Source organism: Podarcis gaigeae (assembly GCF_964106915.1).
Source record: "Podarcis gaigeae genome assembly, chromosome: 4".
In the NCBI taxonomy this organism is placed as follows: Eukaryota; Metazoa; Chordata; class Lepidosauria; order Squamata; family Lacertidae; genus Podarcis; species Podarcis gaigeae.
Genome location: NC_139677.1, coordinates 56,760,428 through 56,781,993, shown reverse-complemented (window position 1 = coordinate 56,781,993; position 21,566 = coordinate 56,760,428). Strand labels below are relative to the sequence as shown.

The 21,566-nt window shown below is 40.3% G+C and overlaps 1 protein-coding gene across 1 annotated transcript in view; it reads right to left on the bottom strand.

Annotated features, from left to right (window-relative positions):
* LTN1 (listerin E3 ubiquitin protein ligase 1) overlaps positions 1-20,966 on the bottom strand; it is a 28,673-nt gene extending 7,707 nt beyond the window's left edge. The window contains exons 1-20 of the mRNA XM_083735858.1: positions 20,740-20,966; positions 18,665-18,868; positions 17,000-17,098; positions 16,037-16,267; positions 14,932-14,984; positions 14,094-14,274; positions 13,708-13,881; positions 12,649-12,839; positions 11,970-12,117; positions 9,845-10,612; positions 8,448-8,489; positions 7,965-8,157; positions 6,832-7,071; positions 5,840-5,993; positions 5,455-5,605; positions 4,911-5,112; positions 3,440-3,599; positions 3,098-3,202; positions 845-987; positions 276-411 (exon numbers count right to left, since the gene is read on the bottom strand). Coding sequence (XP_083591984.1) covers positions 276-411; positions 845-987; positions 3,098-3,202; positions 3,440-3,599; positions 4,911-5,112; positions 5,455-5,605; positions 5,840-5,993; positions 6,832-7,071; positions 7,965-8,157; positions 8,448-8,489; positions 9,845-10,612; positions 11,970-12,117; positions 12,649-12,839; positions 13,708-13,881; positions 14,094-14,274; positions 14,932-14,984; positions 16,037-16,267; positions 17,000-17,098; positions 18,665-18,868; positions 20,740-20,781 — 3,617 coding nt within the window. The 5' untranslated portion in view covers positions 20,782-20,966. The remainder of the gene's footprint in view (positions 1-275; positions 412-844; positions 988-3,097; positions 3,203-3,439; positions 3,600-4,910; positions 5,113-5,454; positions 5,606-5,839; positions 5,994-6,831; positions 7,072-7,964; positions 8,158-8,447; positions 8,490-9,844; positions 10,613-11,969; positions 12,118-12,648; positions 12,840-13,707; positions 13,882-14,093; positions 14,275-14,931; positions 14,985-16,036; positions 16,268-16,999; positions 17,099-18,664; positions 18,869-20,739) is intronic.
* Between the last annotated feature and the right edge of the window lie 600 nt (positions 20,967-21,566).

Below are 21,566 nucleotides of genomic sequence, written 5' to 3'. Positions count from 1 at the left end.
TTTTTTTTTCAATATTTGTGAACACTGCAGAAAGCAAAGAGGAATTTCCCCTTCTCTCCCACACAGGAGGAATACCTCTGCTAAGATAATGCCTATTAAGACAAAGGGAAATCCTCTAAAAAGAAAAGTATGCTTCTTGCTACCAAAATATTGTTTACACTTACACAAATTTCAAACAGTTATTTAATTGAATTGCAGCCCTATTATAAATATAACCATTTCAACCATGCAACACAGACCAGTCATAATAAAACTGTAATAAAGCTAAAACCCACCAGCTAAAAAGAAAGCTGTCCTCATAGTCATTTCGCCAGGATATGATGATTTTTAATATTCCAGGCATGAGATCTCCATAATCAATGCTTCCACAATTCAAGCAGGAATTTAAAATAGCAAGATATCCAAAAGCTCCTAAAACAGAGTCAAATGATAGATTTAAAATATCACATTAAATTTTATTGAAAACAACAAGAAAAGCAGTAAATTAGAAGCAGGACAAGATATGAACACTGGTGGTTGGATGCAAGATCAGAAAAGGTAAGTTAAATAATTCCTAACATTCAGCTTTTAAAAGGGCATCCATATTACATTTTCTTCAATCTGTAATAAATCAGAATTTGTCTAAAAGAAACTTAGATTTACCATTTATCTAATGAGTACGCTTAATAATATGCACCTTGGAAAAAGCACTTAACAATACACTGATTCGTCAAGAGCCTTTCCCTCTCTCTTGAAGAACAGAAGCAATTCTCAAAGGCAAGCAAACATCTAATTAAATTGGTGCATTAAAAATCTGACTCCTACAAGCTAATGAAACATTGGAGATAATATTTAAAGCACTGACCATCAGTACTGTAAAGTCCACTTTCATTGCAGGTCATTAGTTTAGCAGTGCACTGAATGACAAGCTCTTCCTTGTCTTCCTGAAGTAAAAATGGAGACAGATTCTGAAGCGTGTGCAAGTTGCCTTCCGTTAATGGAAAAAACCTGTCGAAGAAAATGAATCAGCAGACAATCTGGAAATCAGTATGATGTCCACAGATAAAATGCAAAGTAATTCAGAAAGGCCATGAAACAGGGAAGGTTTTGTTGCAGAATTTTATGAAGAAATAGGATTTGCACAACCACAAACCAGGACCCCCAGAGCATTTATTTGAAACAGACAGGACTCTCCACCAAAGGGAAGTAAAGCATATAGGAACAGAGGGGGAGGGGAATCAGGAATGCTAAAGATATTCCATTTCTGTTTCTCATGCTATTTAACATCTATATGAAGTAACCAAGATGATCAGGCTAAAGCGTCTTCAACAGCTCTGCCACTCATCATTTACACCTACTAGGCTTAGGGAAACTGTAGAAATAGTGAACTGATGTCAGGAGAGAGCACATAACTCCAACTCTGCACCAGCTGTTCTGATTGACTTGGGCCCAGAAGAGCCGTGGCAAAGTGCTGGTTACCTTTAAAGCCCTAAATGACTTGGGCTATCTGAAAGATCGCCTGCTCCCATATGACTGTGCCTTAAGATCAGCTATAAAAGCTCTGCTTGCAGAACCGCCAGCAACATCAATAAGGCTGGTGGTTACAGAAGAGATGGCATTTTCAGTGCTGTCCCCATCATTATGGAACTCCTTCGCATGGAAAGAGCAGTTGGCTCTCCTGTTGATTGTTTAAAGACTCTAAATACCTAGCTTTTAACCACACTTTTAAATGATAGAATTGAGGCTGGTCCGGGTTCATGTACCGTATTTTTCGTCCCATAGGATGCTCCGTCCCATAGGATGCACATAGTTTTTTGGGGGGGGGAATAAAGGAACAAAAATTTCCTTTATTCCCCCCCCAAAAGCAGGTCAGGGAAACCGAACCAGGTCGAGGAACAGCGGGATGGCGGCTTGTGAGGCTGGCTGATGTCTGCCCGGCACGAGGGGCACTCTGCTTCAGGGTGTCCTGCGCGCCAGGCGGCAGGCTGCTATCCGCAGCGTGGGGAGCCCTGTGGGGAACTCCTGCAGGGCTGCCTAGGCTGCGGATGTGTTCCCGAAGCGCCGGGCGCTCTGCTTTCAGGGTGCCCAACGCTCCGGGAAGCAGGCTGCTATCCGCAACCTAGACATCCCTGCAGGACCTCCCGCAGGGCTGCCTAGGCTGCAGGTGTCTTCCTGAAGCCTGGAGAGCGAGAGGGTTCGGTGCGCACCGACCCCTCTCGCTCTCCAAGCTTCAGCGAAAGCCTGCATTCATCCCATAGGACGCACCCAGATTCCCCCTTCATTATTGGAGGGGGAAAAGTGCATCCTATGGGGTGAAAAATACGGTAATATAATTACCAACAGATAATTTGTCAGTATTTTACTATTATATTTTCTATTTTATCACTTTAAAATAGGGACAGGAGGGTATATGGCACTGTTGTTGGGGATGGGGGAAAAGAAAAAATATGGATTTTAAATGTTTTATTATGTGAGCCACCTTAAGGTGTTATGGCCTGAAAGACAGTACAGACAACTTCCCACTCGCACGAGGGTTGCGTTCCTGGCCGCCGCGCATGTCAGCGGGATGTGCATCAGTCTGTTCCGCCCCATTCCACCCCCTTTTGGCGCCAAAAGCAGCATGCGCGCCACCAAATATCTAAGTACGTATCAACAATATAGAATATTTTTACTGTTTTGCGCTACTTGTAGCCAACAAATTATGACCCAACAACCATATTTCATCCTAGTCATGATGCATGGTATATGTTATAGGTGAATTAATTCCATCCAAATTCAGAGCTATTGTTGTTTATTGTCTATGTTGTTTAGGGACGAGGTGCAGTGAAACATCATTTCCACCTCATACTCATGTGATACATGTGCTTCTCTTGAAGAGGGGGGAGGTCTTTATCATAGAGTGGCTCCAATTTGGAGCAAAGCTTGAAAATCCAAACAGCCAGTTATATGATCACTAATATGCACTTTTATCACTGCCATCTGATTTTGGACCAGAGCAGTGCTGGCCATATCCTATCTCTTTATAACGTGAGACACAATGTGGGCCTTTCCTCCCATTTCCTACTTTCATCAATGGGGCAGCAGTAGGTGTGATCACAGTCTAAGAAAAACAACATACCTTTCTGATGTACTGAATAGTCCTTTTATCTCACAGGATGCAATATTCTCAGTTTTTATCAATTTAGCCATGGTTAAGGCCCAAAGTCGTCCACAGTCTTTTGATCTATGGAATAATAAAGTTTCTCTGATAAATCTGGTTTATTTAAAGACAAGATAAATGTTCATTTTTATTTATTCTTGATGTGAACAATTCACAAGGAGACAAAGTTCAGATTAGATAACAAAAGTGATACCTGAACAGGAAGAACTGGGACATTTGTTGCTTTCTAATGAAAGCTGTTTGAGAAACAATTGTATGTTTTTTGAGAAACAATGATTTCAAAAATAAAAAAATACCTACCTATTGAATAATATTCTTAATAGGCCATTTGTATTAGTGAGTATGCATAATTTTTCACATGAAATATCCATTACTTGCAGGTGGTGAAGGAATTCAATAAGAATGCTGGGTGGGTTTGCTAGTTCTTCAATCCACTGTAAGGCATATAGCTGTTCTGCGACTAGAATAACAACAACAGAACAATATCTGAATAGTATAATCCAGCAAATGAATTCGTTGCTAACCTTGTAATAGTTATTAAACAAATAATTGAACATGGTAAAATTTATACTGCAACAATCACCAGAGGAAGCTGTTTATATAATGTACAAAGTCCTTTTCATATACATGTTTCAAATTTCCAACTATTATCCCATAAATCAACTATAATCTCATTTTACAGATAGGTAAACTGAAGCTCAGAGATGGGGATATATGCGTTTGTCACCTAATTCTAAATTCAACACTCCACTTATTAGGCTACACAGTAGACTGTGTAGGGCAGGAGTTCCTTGTTCATATCAGAACTTTTATGACACTGAAAGCTTTCACACACAAGGTATTTCCTATTCATTTCAAAAGAGGAGGCGTCTCCATGTACACAAAAGAGCTTTCTGCCCTACAATTAAATAATTAGGGACGCCTGTGCACATGGGAGTTCTGTGCAATAAACCACAGTGGCCTGTTTCACGTGCCACTGTAAACCACAGTTAAGGTTAACTGTGGTTTAAAGCAAAGGTTGGGAACCGTTGGCTCTCCAGATGTTGCTGAACAACCCCTTCCAGCAGCCCCAGCAAGCATGACCAATGACCAGGGATGGTGGGTGTTTTACTTTAGCAAGATCTTAAAGAGCCAAATGTTCCCCACATCTAGTTTAAAGGCAAACACACAGCATGCACAGAGCAAAAATTATGGCTGCTTCACTCCTTCTCTGCTCCTACTGTGGTCACTGCTGCCAGGGGCTAAGGCATGGTTTGGTTTAAGTTGCATTTGAACCTGTGTTCATTGTTTGCCTTGTTCCATACAAACCTCAAGCTGTAATCAAGCTTTGTTCTGACCTTACCACTTGTGGCTTGTTTGAGGGAGACAAACATTGAGTCTGGGAAACAATGAACATAATGCTAAGACAAACCACCGCTTAGCTCCTGGCAGCAGCAACAGGGAGGGATGAGCTATGTTGCTGTGATTTTCAACCCATACACAGCACATTCACTTTTAAACCAACTGTGATTTCAAGTTATGTACACACAAGCCTAGTGTAAATCATAACACAGAAAGCATGACAAATGCCACTCGATTATAATCCTAGCATATCTTTATCAATTCAGAGTTTTCAAATATCAGTTGTCCCTTAAAAATATTTTACATAAATAAATGTATGTCACACTTCTGTTTGACAACAGGGCCCTACAGAAACTGGTCAGAAAATAAATTATAAATCGCAAACAATAAGATTTTTTAAAGTTTGATTTCTTTCTTTTTTGTCACTTACTGATATTTTCAATTTTGCTTCTTTCCACTTCATGGTTTTCAACCCCTTTTCCCAGTATTAATAGTGTCATTCTGCTTAACAGAGCTGCAGTACATAGGTGGCTTGGAAGTTTTCCCATGAAACAAAGCTTCTGATCTTTCACCATTTCAGGTATTTCACAATTCATACTCAGTCTTCCTTCCAAAAGTGGTTTCTTTAACCACTACAGCAACACATAGGAAGTAAAAAAATTGAATTTCATTTTCACCCAGAGTCATATAAGATTGTAATTTTTTCATTACTGTTCACATAATAGGAATGTTGCATTAATATTATACATTTTAATATAACAGCAGCAATTGACTATAGTTAAAAGTTAACACATAAAACTAATTTTCAAGAGACATATTTATGGCACATAGATAACATGCGCTCTTCATGCAGAATCTGGTGGTCTGCTCGTTCATGCTGCTTTAGCCGCAACAAAAAATTGGTCCCAAGAAGTTAACTGCAAATGCTGACAGTAACTATTCACTGTACAATGACACTGTGGAAACTTATATACCTCATTGGACAGAGATCCCCGCATCTTTTCCCATTCAGACTCACTTGGAGTGAGCCAATCAAAATAATCCTTCAGAGTATAAGTAGGAACTTTATCAGCTTCCAAAAGTTTAGTCAACAAGTCATGAACTGCTGTGATCAAAACCTGCAAACTGTGAAGAAACCAGGTAATTAAAAAATAACGTATTTCACATCTTTCCATACAATGACATATCTTGAATGTTAAGACTCACACCTCCATTATTATGGCACCACTGAATTTCATAACCATTTCATTTTAACTAGGTTTTGAAACCACTTTCAAATCTTGATTTAAAATCCTGGTGAAAAGACCTTGTTAAAATTGTGGTAGCCCCAGCAAAGAAATTAAGCAGCGCACTGCTTACCTTTTAACATCCAGCGTTGAGGACTGAAGTTGGTTCTTGACCCAAAATGCAGATCTCTGCAGGAAGGTGCTGTCTTTATGCATATCGCTAAGATGTTGCACAAGTGAAGTTAAGCCACAGAACCATGTGTGCTTCAGCTTATTCACAAGGAAATCTACATCAATAAAAAAAAATGGCTGAACATTTTAACTTCTGAGCATAATGGGGAAGCATTAGTCATACTGCTAAATCCATTAGCATAAGAGCAGAATCCTATCCTTGAGCATGGGATCACCCCCTCACATACTCATGGAAGCTACACACATGCAATCCGCAACACACACACACACACACACCATATGCCTCACAAAGGCTTTGGGAAGTGCCACTTCAAGGCAGTCCAGGCACCTTGAGGCCGCAGCTCCCAACTGAGCCAGCTCCCTTGCTCCATGCCTTAAGTCAATGTACTTGTCAGTAGTGGCAACTTTCAGAGGATAGAATCTTTCCTCTGTCTTCCCTCACCTCATGCCAGCTTCTCTTCACTTGAATGTTGGAACTGCCACTTCCAGAGCGTTCAGGGATGATCACCAGCACTTAGGCATTACTGGAAGCAATATTTTGCTTCAGCTGAATGCACCAGAAGAGGAACATAGCAACACAGGAAGTTGCCTTATACTGAGTTGTCTATACCATGGGTGGGAAACCTCGTGTCTATGGGCTAAATTTGGCCTGCCAGGCCTCCCCATTTGACTTGGGAGACCATTTCCCCCAAACCACAGTCTATTTGTTGGTGCTAGGAATTCAGCCAGGGACCTTCTGCTAGTAAAGCAAATGCTCTATCACTGACCTGTAGCCCTTCCCCCATGGAAGTTCTATTGTGCAAATGGAAAGAAGCTGAAAGATACTGTTAAACTCCAACTCTCATCAGCCTTAGTAGCATAGTCAATGGTCAGGGGAGATGAGAGTCATAGTCCAGCATATGGTATCATCAACATATACTTATTGTGCAATACCTGACAAATGTGTTGTATCCTGGCTTTGTGCACACAACTGGAAAATGGTGAGCAACAAATCTTCTGATGATGGCATCAACAAGCATCCTTTAACTGAGCTGAAAAAGTTAGAGGCTATGTCACAGATGAAAGACACCGATGGTTCTGTGTTTCCAGCTTCTGAAAGATCCTTTGCTTTAGACAGAGCTGCTTGAAGTTTATCAATAATCCTTTTAACATAAACTTCACCAATCAAGGACTCTATTGATTAAAAAAAAAGGCACATTTTAAGTTACTCCATGATCAATGTGTGCACGCTGAAATTACAGTGCTTACAGCCTGAGGAAACTGGGCCAGCAGCTCTGAGATTCTTCCTTTGGCAGATGCACTTGTTTAGCTATAAGCCATTATAAAATAGAAACAAAAAACACATGTAGCATTGAGTAGAAATTTAGCTCTCAATTTCCTGGTCCCCAACACAAATAATGAAAATTATGTTACTTTGTTTGCTTTTTTGCTGTTTGATAAAGGAACACACAAACTTACTAGGTGAAACAAAGTTCTCCCTGAAACTAATCTCCAACAAATATTTTTCATGGGGATCTTTATAAAGTGGGCACTGAATAATATAATGAACAATATCCTCTGTGACGGTTTTTACAAAATATGTTGTCTGAAGCATAATTTCTTACAATGACCATCCAAAAAAGCAGAGGGCATCATATTAAATCTAATTTCTGCAAAAGTGTTCCTATGTGGAGCTAAGTTTATCAGATCCAGATAGTTAGTCTTCTGACTTAATGCATGGGTACAGTCGTGAAAATCTCAAGGAATGAAATAGTGAGCATATGAGTCAAAGAGACTTTCCCATGTACAAAAGTCCTTAGCTATGGTTCAGACATAGACTTGATCTTGGTCAACTGGATAGCAAGATCTCTGCCAAGTGTATGTTAATCAGCTACTTGCTTTTGGCATTCCGTATCTCTGAAGCCCTGAACCTTGGCTTCTTACTGGGATCTTATAAAGAATAAATGCAATATTATATTATTCACCTTACCACCACCATTGTCTCACACTTCCCACCCATGACAAGCCTGTCTGCCAGCTCTTGCAGTTAATTTTATTCTTTCCTCGGGTAAACTGAAGCCACCTACCATTTTTAATAAGCTGAGATAACACCAAGCTTAGAAGAGTCCATCTTTCTGAATGAAAAGATTCTGCTGAAGCTACTGTCGTTTTCAAACTTGTGTTGCACAAGTCATCAGCCAGAGTTACAAGCTTTTCTCCTAACACATCTCCTTTCAGCCAAGCAGAACTCAATGAATGTTTCTCTGAGTTTAAACATGCCTAAAACATTAAAAATACCAAAGTATATTTTAGTGGTGGTTTAATTATTTAATGTTCAAATATACTATACTACTTATTATAAATTATATAGATATGTGTCTATAGTTAATTACAAATTGTGCAAGTGATTCAGCACAGAAAGGGCTTTTTCATCTTAAGCACACACAGAAAATGGGACAGATATTTACATAAAGTGCAATAAAACTGTCTGTTTAAATAATCTTAAATTCATGCTTCTCTGGATACAAAACTAGTATGTGTAAAAAAACCAACAAAAATCTTGAATATACCTTTTGAATTATCTGAAGAAGAATATTCCATTTCAGATCCATCTGAAACAAAAACAGAAAAAAGAGAGAACATCAGCAATGTGATAAGCAGAAACTTAAAACAATTTGTGTGAAAAGTTTAACATTTATAGCCAATGCAGCATAATGGTTAGAGTACTGGACTAAGGTATGGGAGACCTAGGTTCAAATCTTCCCTAAGTTGAGCTCCTTGCAGGGATACAAATATTTTTACAAATGTACACATAAATCTGCTGCAAGATAACTCCCTCCTCCCCTTTGCTTAGTATAACTGGACTGTTTTTTCAGAAGATCTGTTCTCATGAGTGCCAAACTGAGGGACTTCCTTGCGAGTGGTTCTGCCTGTGGCACATTTCCCCCCTTAAAGTAGCCATGTCGCACTGTCATCAGAAGCATGGCAGGTGGAAATGTGGGACAGAGCCTTCTCAGCTGCAGCACCCAGACAGTGGAACCCTCTGCCCCAGGTGACTGATTATGCTACTGATTTTGCTTGTGTGCTCCTCTCGATTTCTAAAAGTTTGCTCATTTTTTTAATTGAACTTTTTGAGGATCCTTTGGGTGGGAAAGCAGAGCTGTGTCCCACATTGTTGTTCTGCTTGTGCAGCAGGCTCCCACTTGCGTCACTAAATATCCCCCTCCTTTTCTTTTTTGTGCAACCCCTAACTCATCCTCAAAATCTGCTCCAGGTGGTTGAGAGAGAACAAACTGGGCAATTTGGGGGTGCATGGAAAAAGGAGAGGAAGGAGAAGCCCTGTTGTATAAGTGGCTCTCCACTTGTGCTGTGTTGGATACAACCCTAACTTTCTAAATTTCAATATGAATAGGTTAGTATTAGACATGTTTTTCTTAAAAAACTGATCTGCACCTGCTTATGAAACTATATTACTGCTATCAAATTATTCTATTCCAATCCTAAATATCCAAAATGTTTCATTCCAAATCTCAAATTACATAAGAGAAAATTGATCCAAACTGTTAAACTCACCACCAGTCTACCAAATCATAGCAAATCAAATACAGTGGAACCTCGGGTTGCGAACGTGCCTCCTGCACGGATCACGTTCGCAACCGTGTCTGCACACGTGCATGATGCGATTCGGCGCTTCTGCGCATGCGCCAAAAACCGGAAGTAACCCGTTCCGGTAATTCTGAGTCTCGGTGTGTCCGTAACCCGAAAATGTGCAACCCGCAGCTATCGCAACCTGAGGTATGACTGTAGTTCAGTTGGTAGGTAAGCATGAGACTTTTAATCTCAGGGCTGTGGGTCCGAGCCCCTCACTGGGTGAAGGATTCCTGCATTTCAGGGGGTTGGACTAGAATATCCTTGTGATCCCTTCCAACTCTACAATTCTATGAAACTTATTTTTAAGAAAGCGTACCTTTGTTAAGTCATTTAGAATGTTTTCTCTCTCTGGGGCACTGCTGCAGCAATGGAGGACACTATACAAAATATCAACCAAGAAATCTGTCTCTTTTCTCCAGTCTTCTTTCAGCCAACCAATTAGATTTTCATAGAGAAATTGGATAGAAGGATTTTCATACTGAAGCTTTGCAACTTCCTGAAGACTGGTCCTATTCTCCAACAGAACCTGGAAAACTCGACTGGAGGCAAAGTTACTGAGGAGAGCAGAGAGGAACTTTAAGTGCCGGTCAGACCTTTGTTCATTGGTATACACAATACTCAGTTCTGCAAGTTTACAAACTAAATCTTCTAAAGGCTCTTTCTGTAGAGGGGAAAGATGTTGTGCATGAATAAGAGTGCCAGGATCACTGCTGCTTCTCATATCAACAAAATGTTCATGTTCAGTGTTGCTTTCAGCTTCATCATCTTCTGCAAACCTGATCTTCACAGCTTTTCTTCTGCTTGGTTTTATCTTATTTTCTGGGTTCTGAAGGATTTGTAGCAAAGAGGACACAGCAGCCAAAGATTTCTCATCTGCGTCTATTACATCAATGTGTCCCACACATATAGTTGAAAGGCCATCCCAAAAGTCCGACAATATTCTCCGGAAAGTGGGAGCAGCTCCATCACCACTTGAAATTTCTGCTCGCGTGTTCCAAAAGCGCAAGGTGTCTGCTACCTCATAAAACAAAGGTCCATTTTGTAACCTGGGCTCTTTAATCACTGTGTCAATGAGGGGAACTAGCTGTAAAGAGAAAATACATTCATTTTAGTGCAGAGATTAAAGTAGGGCATGATGTAGAAAATGTTGGTCACTACAAAAAGTGACCCTTCCTTTTGGTGATTTCCACCCACACACCCAAGTATGGTGAAGAGCAGGGTGGGAGAGGGAGAAGTGGGATGTGTCCAGGCTGCTACTGTACCTAATTTGCTGTGATGTTGCCATAGGCAATAAAAATTGTCACAGCAAACAGAAAACTTAACAAAATGGGGGTTGTGAGAAGGAGAAGAGAATGGTATACCATATTTTTTGCTCTATAAGACTCACTTTTTCCCTCCTAAAAAGTAAGGGGAAATGTGTGTGCGTCTTATGGAGCGAATGCAGGCTGCACAGCTATCCCAGAAGCCAGAACAGCAAGAGGGATTGCTGCTTTCATTGTGTAGTGATCCCTCTTGCTGTTCTGGCTTCTAAGATTCAGAATATTTTTTTTCTTGTTTTCCTCCTCCAAAAACTAGTCTTGTGGTCTGGTGCGTCTTATAGAGCGAAAAATACGGGTAGCTAGGTCTGCCATACGTCTGGGATTTCTGGAAGGTGTCCAGTAGAAGTCCCGTTTTGGGGTTGTTTTTGTAAACACCCAAAGCTTTGGTGTTTGTCTAAAAAGAGCTCAACAGTTGTGGGGTCTTCCTAAGAAAAGCTCAACAACTTTCAAGGTGTCCTGGATTTTACTTTTTGAAAGATGGCAACCCTAGGCATAGCCACAGCAGCAACAGTGAAAAGGCACAGATAAATATAAATACTCTGAAAGGTATTTACCACAGACCTAGTTCATTTAGCTAACTGTTAGCACAATCCTTAACAACAATGAGCTGGAGGGGATGCACATGAGCTGCCCTCCACAGTTGATTGACAGGGTGAGAGGAGTGTACTTGCCAGCACCGAACAGCTGTTTAGCAGACTGAGGGAAGCACAACGGTTGGTCTAAACTGGGCTCCCCACAGTCTGCCAAGCAACTAGTTGGGAGCTCAGGTGAGAACTGTGGGTGAATTTGCCTGTAACTTGAGTAACTCAAGGCAGGCTGTAAGGAATGCTTGGTGAGCTAACAGGGGAGTGGGGTGGAAGGAATTTAAGTTGCTGGGTAGCTGGTAGTGAACTTGGAGCCTGTGGGTTGCCCACCTGTGATCTAACATATTTATTTGTTTTACCCTAGGAAGTTTTGCAGCCATAAAGGTGGTGAAGAGGGCCACTTGTGGCAATCTCCTATTCAAAATCCTTGCATCAGAGAGTATTTTAGCCATTTCATTACAGACGTTTAGGCAACTGGCTCAAACTCAAATTACTAAAAATTATTAGAAGTAAATGATATATTCCCATGAAAAAATACCTGATCATTTATAAGCATTTCTTGAATTTTAATTTCTTCTTCTTCTTCACCTATATTCTGTAGCACTGTAAATCGTAAACATTCCATGAAAGCCGAAAGGATTGCTGAACATTCTGAACGGCTAGCCATAGCCCTTTCAGTCAACAACCTAGACAAACACAAAATTGAGAAATGTAATAAATTTCATTTATAGTTTTGAATTCAAATGTAATCAAAGAGCCTGATTTAACTAACAGTTCCCACTAGTAGATGCCTGCAAGCTTGTGCTGATAGAATGGTCTCCTTAGCGCTATGTTGAATTCTTACCAATGAATGCTATAGCTTTACACTGTGCTGAAAGTGCACTGATTGGAAAATCAGAAACACAGAACTAGATTAGAAGAACAAAGAACAATATTTTTTAAAATAGTAATCAATGTATTACTAGGATGGGTGCATTGAAGTATACAGAGCACTGTTGTTTAGCATCTACAATTGTAAAATGTGTTTAAATTATGGGATGCATTTAATGGTGTCACACAGCAGGTGAAGTAGATCTGGGGAGCGAAGGTGAAAATGGTCTCCCTTCCTGCGACACCACTGGATACGACCCATTTGGATATTACCCACTATACATTCCCCTTCATTTCCAAACATGCCTAAGGCGATCTTTAATCAAGAAAGAACTAGTTGTTCATACCCTTGAATTATGGTGGTGAAAAATGTTCTACAATAGTCCAGCTTCGGTTCTGTGATACCATGAGGTATCTTGCTAATGAAAGGCAGGAGATTAGGATATATAGTTGTAGCAAGACCTCGTCCTCCTTCTCGAAGGACTGCCCATATTTTTGGCAGGACTCCCTTTTTTGCATTCACATGACTCCAACAATCCTACAGAACAACACAAGGTTCAGAAGTAAATTAAAGACTACTCAGCTAACTTGGAAAGAGCAACCTAACAAATGCACAATCTATTTCATGGAGTAGCCCTCTGGGCCACACTGCAAAAGAAGTATGCTAATTTGACGTACTCACAAATTTGAAAGATAATGAACATTCTAAGAGACAACAGGAAAATAAATGTTAAGTGCGGTGATATTTAAGCAGAACTTAAACTAGACCTCTTTTCAGGAAGTCAGGGCCTATATATTTGCTTCTACATCAAAGTAATGACATAGTTTTATGAACTCAATTTTCCACGTTTTTGAAATTAATATTCAGCCAAGTGATCAATCTTTTGCAGAACTACTCAGCCTACATTTCACAAATTGCAAGTTGTAATAATTGTGGGTTCTGGGTCTACATAAACAGATCTACTGAAACTGATCTGTGAATTAACAGTCTAATGAAAGAGTCAAAACATCAGAGGTTTTTGAGTGTGCTAGCTGAACTAAAGAGAAGCATGCAGTGAGACTAAGCTTGTGCCTATGCATTGAATAATATCAATTATTTTTAAAGAAGCATGGTCTGCATACATGGGTAGGCAAACTAAGGCCCCGGGGCCGGATCCGGCCTGTAGACGGTCCAGGAATCAGTATGTTTTTACACGAATAGAATGTGTCCTTTTATTTAAAATGCATCTCTGGGTTATTTGTGGAGCATAGGAATTTGTTCATATTTTTCTTCAAAATATAGTCCGGCCCCCCACAAGGTCTGAGGGACAGTGGACCGGCCCCCTGCTGAAAAAGTTTGCTGACCCCTGGAAACAAGTCCCTGAGAATTGTGAGAAATAATGCTTCCATTTAGCCCACTGTATTACCTCAATAGCAGTAAGGACATGAAGTGCAGCTTCCCAAAGAGCAGGGCAAACAATGGCATCACTGTCATCAATGCTGAGAAGAACCGCTGGGCAAACTCTTGAAGCTTCAGCTTTCATTGACTCAGGAATGTACTGACAAAAAGCAGAAATCAGCTCAAAAAAAGCTGAACGAACCTGAAGAAGAGGAAGGAGAGGGAAATTTAAACATTTTCAAGCAGACACTATGTTTATGACCTCCATATCTAGGGCAATCCATGTAAAAATTCAGCAATGTATATGAAAGGCAAAAAAAAAGGAAATGAAAGCAAAGGGTTCAGAACAGATAATCATGACTGATGCCATTTTTTAAGATCCGTTTTAGAAAGTGGACAAAAAGATAAACATACCGGTGGTGAGTTGTGCTTCCCGTATTTCCAAAATTTGTTTTGAGTCAGCAGAGGTTTAAGTTTCTCCTCCAATGAACTATTCTCATTACTGGAAAACATACAAATCAATTTCTTTAAAGCTAACAAAGAACATGTTAGAATTCGGAAGAATTTGGCCTCCCTTTCTTCCTCTGGCACAGTTCTATTAAAACAAAAGAATTGAATATATAAGCTATATAGTTTTACAGTTCAGTCATGAACATAATTTTCATATTTGATTTTAAATCATTTGTTAAAAAGGATAGCACAACCTCACTCTGAAAGCTAGTCCTTCTCTGAATATCTCACATTGTACATACACGTGAAAATATCAATCTGAGAGGTCTGAGAAACAACATTAGTCTTAGAAATAATGAAAAGTTTTTTACTAAGCATCACTACCAATATTGCACTACCAAGTTAAATCCATCTTCTAATTCACTCTAGACATCATATGTCCTTTGTCAGGAAGCAAAATTATAACAATTTTTTTCAAGCATAAGTTCTCACAAGCAAACTAAACTACTAGACCAATCTTCATTGACTGTGAAATATTAAAGAGAAGGCAGTGTTCTAAACATACTATTGCTTTAATCCAGCACTGCTCTGAAAGCAAGATAGATATATGGTACACACAAAACTCCCACATATGCAAGGGCTGCTGAATGAAGAAGTCTCCTTTATATATATGCACACAAAATTCTGGACAGGGAGAAATGCTTCCCTTAATTTGATATAATGGATCTGAAACATGCTTCTAAGTTTTACATATTTATTGTGAATTAATACAAAACAAACATATTTATAGAGAGCTACGTACAGTGGATCACTTAGTGTATCAGGTGTTTCTTTCAAAAGGTGATCTTGGAGTACCTAGAGAAGAATTAACTAGATGTCCTTAAATGGAAAATAAAATTATGCAGTTCTCATAGAAAAGTTAATATTAAGTTTTATAAACCAAAACAATTACAACATTTTGTTTCTTTCATCTTAGAATTTCCAAATTGCAAATCACTTCGAAATTAATGAGGAACAAATGTGTGACTTTGTGTATTTTTCCTTCTTAATTAAACAAGCTCAACTATGCATCACAGCTTCTATTTTGATAATATCAGCAGCTACAAGTAAAAATGACCAACAAGTAAAAATGAATTTGCATTTGTAACACCCTTTCTCTCTCACTAATATTCACTGCCTAAATTGGAGCGTCACAATGCATTATGAAGTATTATGATGGCTATGAGCTGCAGCAAGTCTTGGATTCACACATTCCTGCCTCCCGCTCCTGTGTGGTCAAGAAAATACGTAAAAGCTTTTGTTTTGTTTTTAGTAAAATAACAGCCTTCCTTTCCATCTGAACTGGGGATTGTAGTTTAATACTAAGTCTCAAAACAAGTCCACTTCAAACCATGGGTTATGAAATTGGTTTGTCTTGAAACTAATTATAGTGTAAACGATGATCCTGGTTTTAGACAAAACATTCTCTTTCCATACTACATCTGAAATAATTAAGAAAAGAACAGAATATATATTTGATGTAATTAAGAATCAAACACAAAACTAGATGTATATCTAATGTGACAACAACAACAACAACAACAACAACAACAACAACAACAACAAAATTTATTATTTATACCCCGCCCATCTGGCTGGGTTTCCCCAGCCACTCTAGGCGGCTTCCAACAAAATATTAAAAATACATTAAAACACCAGTCATTAAAAGCTTCCCTAAACAGGGCTGCCTTCAGATGTCTTCTGAACATCAGATAGTTGTTTATTTCTTTGACATCTGATGGGAGGGTGTTCCACAACACGGGCACCACTACAGAGAAGACCCTCTGCCTGGTTCTTTTCACTTTTTTAAAAGCCAAAACACAACTAACATAAAGCTTTAACATAGTCATACAGATTGGAAAACTCACATTCAGAATTTCATCTTTACAAAATACTAAGGCTTCAGGCTGTTTGCTTGGTGGAAAGGCTTTTTCAAATGCAACTTTAGCTGCTGACGCTGCAGAAGTGTAAGTATCACACTGAGCTATCAGCCAGTGTCCCATAAGACTTCTTAAATGAGGAGCCAAATGTTTCTTAACTTTCAAAATAAGCTGCTCAAAAGCTTGCTGTGTTGCTTCTCTGACCCGACGATCATGATCCTACAATAAATATGGGGCGGGGGGGAGAATATAGGTAACTATATGTAAAAATAAACAGGCATACTATACAGGTGTATCACTTAAGAGCTCAGTATTTATATTAGTCTCTCAGTTTCTGGGGCAAAAAACCAAAAACTACGGCATCAATCCTGACATTTAAAAACCAAGGTAAAGGTAAAAGACCCCTGACCGTTAGGTCCAGTCGTGGACGACTCTGGGGTTGCGGCGCTCATCTCACTTTATTGGCCGAGGGAGCCGGCGTACAGCTTCTGGGTCATGTGGCCAGCAGGACTAAGCCGCTTCTGGAGAACCAGAGCAGCACACAGAAATGCCATTTACTTTCCCGCCAGAGCCGTACCTATTTATCTACTTGCACTTTGACATGCTTTTGAACTGCTAGGTTGGCAGGAGCAGGGACCAAGCAACGGGAGCTCACCCCGTCGCGGGGATTCAAATCGCCGACCTTCTGACCAGCAAGTCCTAGGCTCTGTGGTTTAACCCACAGCGCCACCCGCATCCCTAAACCAAGGTATACAATATTATCTCAAGCTTTCCCATACTCCTTTGTAATATGAGTCGTTCATAAAGCACAAAGTAGTTCTATACCAAGTCACAAACTTTCTTCAAAACTAATCATACCCAGCACAATAGAACCATGCACTGATTTCTTTGACAATTGTCAGAGATATAACCCTGTCCATATTTGCCATAATCCAAGAGTTTAATACTTACAACAGATATTTTACAATAAATTCTAGGCCAATAAGGTAGGACTCCTTTAACAATCTCTGTTTCTCTGTCCTTACACATTGTTCCAAATTCTTGCATAGCCTGAAATTAAAAAAGAGAAAATGAGCATGATTTCCAAACATTGATAATCTATTATCCTTCCCATATGCTATATGACTGCACTTGTTTCTACACATGCAACTTTAAAGACTGGGGTAACCTTTTCCACATCACTTTCCATCAGCTCTGGATAACTATTTTACAGAACATGCTAAAACCATGTAAAGCCTAAACAACATATAAAAGGAAGGATATCAAGTATTTGTTGAAATCCTCCATTGCTACCCTTCAACTACTATCAGTGCAAGCATATATGCATTTCTCTGTGAGTAAGTCCCACTCAACTCAGTGGGACTTACTTCTGAATATACACATGTATAGGATATACAGCCTGGAACCTTGTGAATCACTTGGTAACCCAAAGACTAAGGGTGAATTCTATCCACAATTATATGAGGGTAAGTTCAACTGAGTTACAATGGGATTTATATACGAGTAAACAAGCTACATCTCTTGTTGATATACATGGGACTTGCATCATGATATTATACTGATAGCTCAGTGTGATACTTACACTCCTGCAGCGTCAGCAGCTAAAGTTGCATTTGAAAAAGCCTTTCCACCAAGCAAACAGCCTGAAGCCTTAGTATTTTGTAAAGATGAAATTCTGAATGTGAGTTTTCCAATCTGTATGACTATGTTAAAGCTTTATGTTAGTTGTGTTTTGGCTTTTAAAAAAGTGAAAAGAACCAGGCAGAGGGTCTTCTCTGTAGTGGTGCCCGTCCTGTGGAACACCCTCCCATCAGATGTCAAAGAAATAAACAACTATCTGATGTTCAGAAGACATCTGAAGGCAGCCCTGTTTAGGGAAGCTTTTAATGACTGGTGTTTTAATGTATTTTTAATATTTTGTTGGAAGCCACCTAGAGTGGCTGGGGAAACCCAGCCAGATGGGCGGGGTATAAATAATAAATTTTGTTGTTGTTGTTGTCACATTAGATATACATCTAGTTTTGTGTTTGATTCTTAATTACATAAGAAAGCCCCATCAATTTTAGAAGTTCTTAATTCCAAATAAAGTTGCAATCCTAGGCTTGCCTAACCATTAAAATATGCAGCTAAACAAATCACACAACACCCTATAGTGCAACAAACCATTTGTTATAAATAAACTGAAAGTAACTGTTTCTTTCTCCAGTGTATTTCTATCCTCATGTTATTTGTCTAAACTTGCTTTAAGTAGCATATCAATAATTACCGTATTTTTCACCCTATAGGACGCCATTTTCCCCTCCAAAAATGAAGGGGAAATGTGTGTGCGTCCTATGGGGCGAATGCAGGCTTTCGCTGAAGCCTGGAGAGCGAGAGGGGTCGGTGCGCACTGACCCCTCTCGCTCTCCAGGCTTCAGGAAACTATCCCCCCAGCCCAGCAAGCTCCCAGACCAATGACGAAGCTGCGCTCTGGGAAACGTTCTGGGGGCTGGGAATAATTTTTCCCCCCTTTATTCCCCCCCCCCAAAAAAAATCTAGGTACGTCCTATGGGCCGGTGCGTTCTGTAGGGTGAAAAATACGGTACTAGGCATTTAAGAGCAGTACAACAAACCTACTTTTAATTTGGTTGTAACATCTCTCTTGGAAAGTTTTCTGAGCACCATTCGAAAGTCAGCATCCACAAGGCTATCTATTTCTTCAGCGCCTTGTATCGCAGGGACATAGCCTAGGTCACTTGAAGATGTGCCGAAGCCAACAAACCCAGGAACACTTCCTCGTTCTTTGGCAAGAAGTTCTGCTGCTCTACCACTGCTAGAGGGCTATTTTTTTAAAGAAAGGGAGAGAGTGGAAAACAGAGAGCTTACTTTTACAGAACAATTCTAAAATTTCTGTTTACTGACAACCATTTGGGGGCATATTTTTGTGCCCCAACAGCTGCAATTCTTTATCTTATGACTGAAAGAACTAATCCAACTGGCCCAATACCATTATTCTCATTAGTTTCACTGCTGCTTGTTCAAGTCTTAGCCCAACACTTTTTTCTGTGCTCACAACTCTATTCTCTCTAGAAGTCTACATTTTAGATAAATTCCAAAAGAATAGCCATGAAAGTCTGTTATAGCAAAAACGACGAGTCCTGGAATCTTAAAATTATCACAATAATTATATTTGTCCTTCAGCTACTACAGGATTCTTGTTATGTTTACATTTAGAACAGTTTGGACTGCATTGCTGGGGAACTCTCATGTCCATCCCTCTCCTGCCAGACACACACAGTGACCCCGTTAGCACATAACAAGCCAAACCAGGGCTTAACAAGAACATGTGAGTCTGAAGGTTCCCAGAGAACAGATCACAGTGATTTTGCCCTACATTTCAACAATGAGGAAAACAAGAAATGGAGAGCAGGAAGAGGCAAATATAACAAAGCAACAGAAGCTTTGTTCAAACACTGATTATAGGGAGGAATGAACACATGGGAACAAGAACTGGGAACACACCAGCAAGTCCCATCCTTGATTTCCACACATTCAACAGATTATGCACAGTGTCCGCACATTCTATTTTTCAAGGATATTCATAAGGGACTGTACACATGTGGACTTCTTGCTCTAGTTCCAAAAAATGTGGAGTTCAAAGGTGGCACAAGCAGAGTGTCAGTAAGAAGCAAACCCCCTACTTCCTGCTTGGAATAAACACTAGAACATTGTTGGGGAGGGGGGAATGGGAAACAGGAAGATAATACAGGATGATTTTAAAGCAAAAAATCTACGCAGTTAATTACATTTAAGCCTGTTAAAAATCAAGGTTTTGCAGAGCTTAAACTACCTTATCCTCACAAGAAACCTGTAAATTGGTTGGGCTTTTCAACACCTAACTTAGAAACTTGGGGAGCAGAAGAGTGCTAAAATTCTCCTTAACACTTGACAGGGCAATACAGATGACAAGATTACTAGTTTGATAATTTACAACTTGGTATACAGCTGCCCGTGTTTATGTGTAGTGATCTGAGCTTCATTGCTAAGCACAGATTGGAACACATGTCACGTCCAGTACTCTTATCCACCATACCAGGAATACATTACACAGGTAAGTGTGTTAACTGAACACAGATTAGCTGTACTGACAGTAATAGAAGGGAAAGAGGCTGAAGTAGAAAGGGATGGAGCCATTCTTTACATTACATGTTTATGGCAAAGTGGGGAGGGAAACAGATTCCTGTAAGTTCAAAAACGGAGCCAAGGGCAGCGGTTCTTCCACACTAATTGTCAAATACAAAGTCAAGATGACCAAAGAAAATCAAGAAGTCCTAGCCAAAAAAAACTTGTACTCTGAGAATTGTCGTGCTTTCAACTCTCCTTAGTGTCCAGATCACACTCGAATCAATATTTACAAACTTGCAACTGCTAAAAGGCCCCGGACAGGAAGAATTCATCCTCCCTTTGGAGAGGGTTTTAGGATGCTTGTGTTGGCATAGGCCGCCTCTTTCCCCCACTCCTCCCTGCCCCGACAGACGTTGAATCACGCAGCCCTTGAAAGAGAAGGCTGTGGGAACAGGCTCTCCTACACGTGTACGCCAAGGGTAAAAAGCAGGCCCGTGCTGGATGGGGAAAGCTGTTGCCGTTTGGATACAGTTCCCTCCGGGGGCGAACACATAACATACCCACGTACACTCGCGCCCCTCACTCACCCGCACGTTGCCCTTCGTTCGCTGCTTGTTCTTGCCTCCCATGGCGGCGCAAGTCGCAAGCAAGCAGGCACCCCGGCCCAAAGCAGCTGGTCCTGGGCAACAGACGTGGGAAAGGAGGGACGGCGCTTCCGGGCTCGATGGCGGAGAGGCCGCCCCCGGAGACCGGAGTCTCCTCCCCTCTCGCGCCTCCCTCGCTTATTCTTGCTCTTCCGCCGAATCACGCCTCTTTCATAACCGCTTTCGGAGCTTTCCAAGGGAGCTCGAGACGCGGCTCGTGGGGGATGAGTTCAACCCCGTTTGCCTTCTAGGTCCCAACCACTTTTATGAGCCTAAATACGGGGCTATTCTTCCACTTTCCTCTGTTCTTCCCGCGTGTCGATATTATTAGACTGCAAGCTTCTACGAGAACATGCAATCGCCTGATTTACGCATAAGCTTAAACAAGCCATAGCTTAGGGCCCCACTCTCTTGGGGCCCACCCCCCCAAAAAAAAATAAAGGGGGGAAAACCTGGATGTATATTTCCAAAATATAAGATAAAAAACAAATAAAACCTGCATATAGCAACAGTGCTAAATGGCTTTAGATAGCTAATAGGTCCATAGATTAACATATAGCATATATTCAACACAAAAAACGATGACAATTTGTTGTTGACAAAAGACAGCTGGACATATAAAGGGCCCCATTACCTTCAGTAGCTTAGGGCCTCATCAGACCTAAATCCAGCGCTGCCTGTACCTTTGGCCTCTGCAGCAGAATCAAGACTTTGGGGTTTATACTTTTTGGTCCGCAATCTGCTCACCAAGAATACCGGTAATTGTGCTG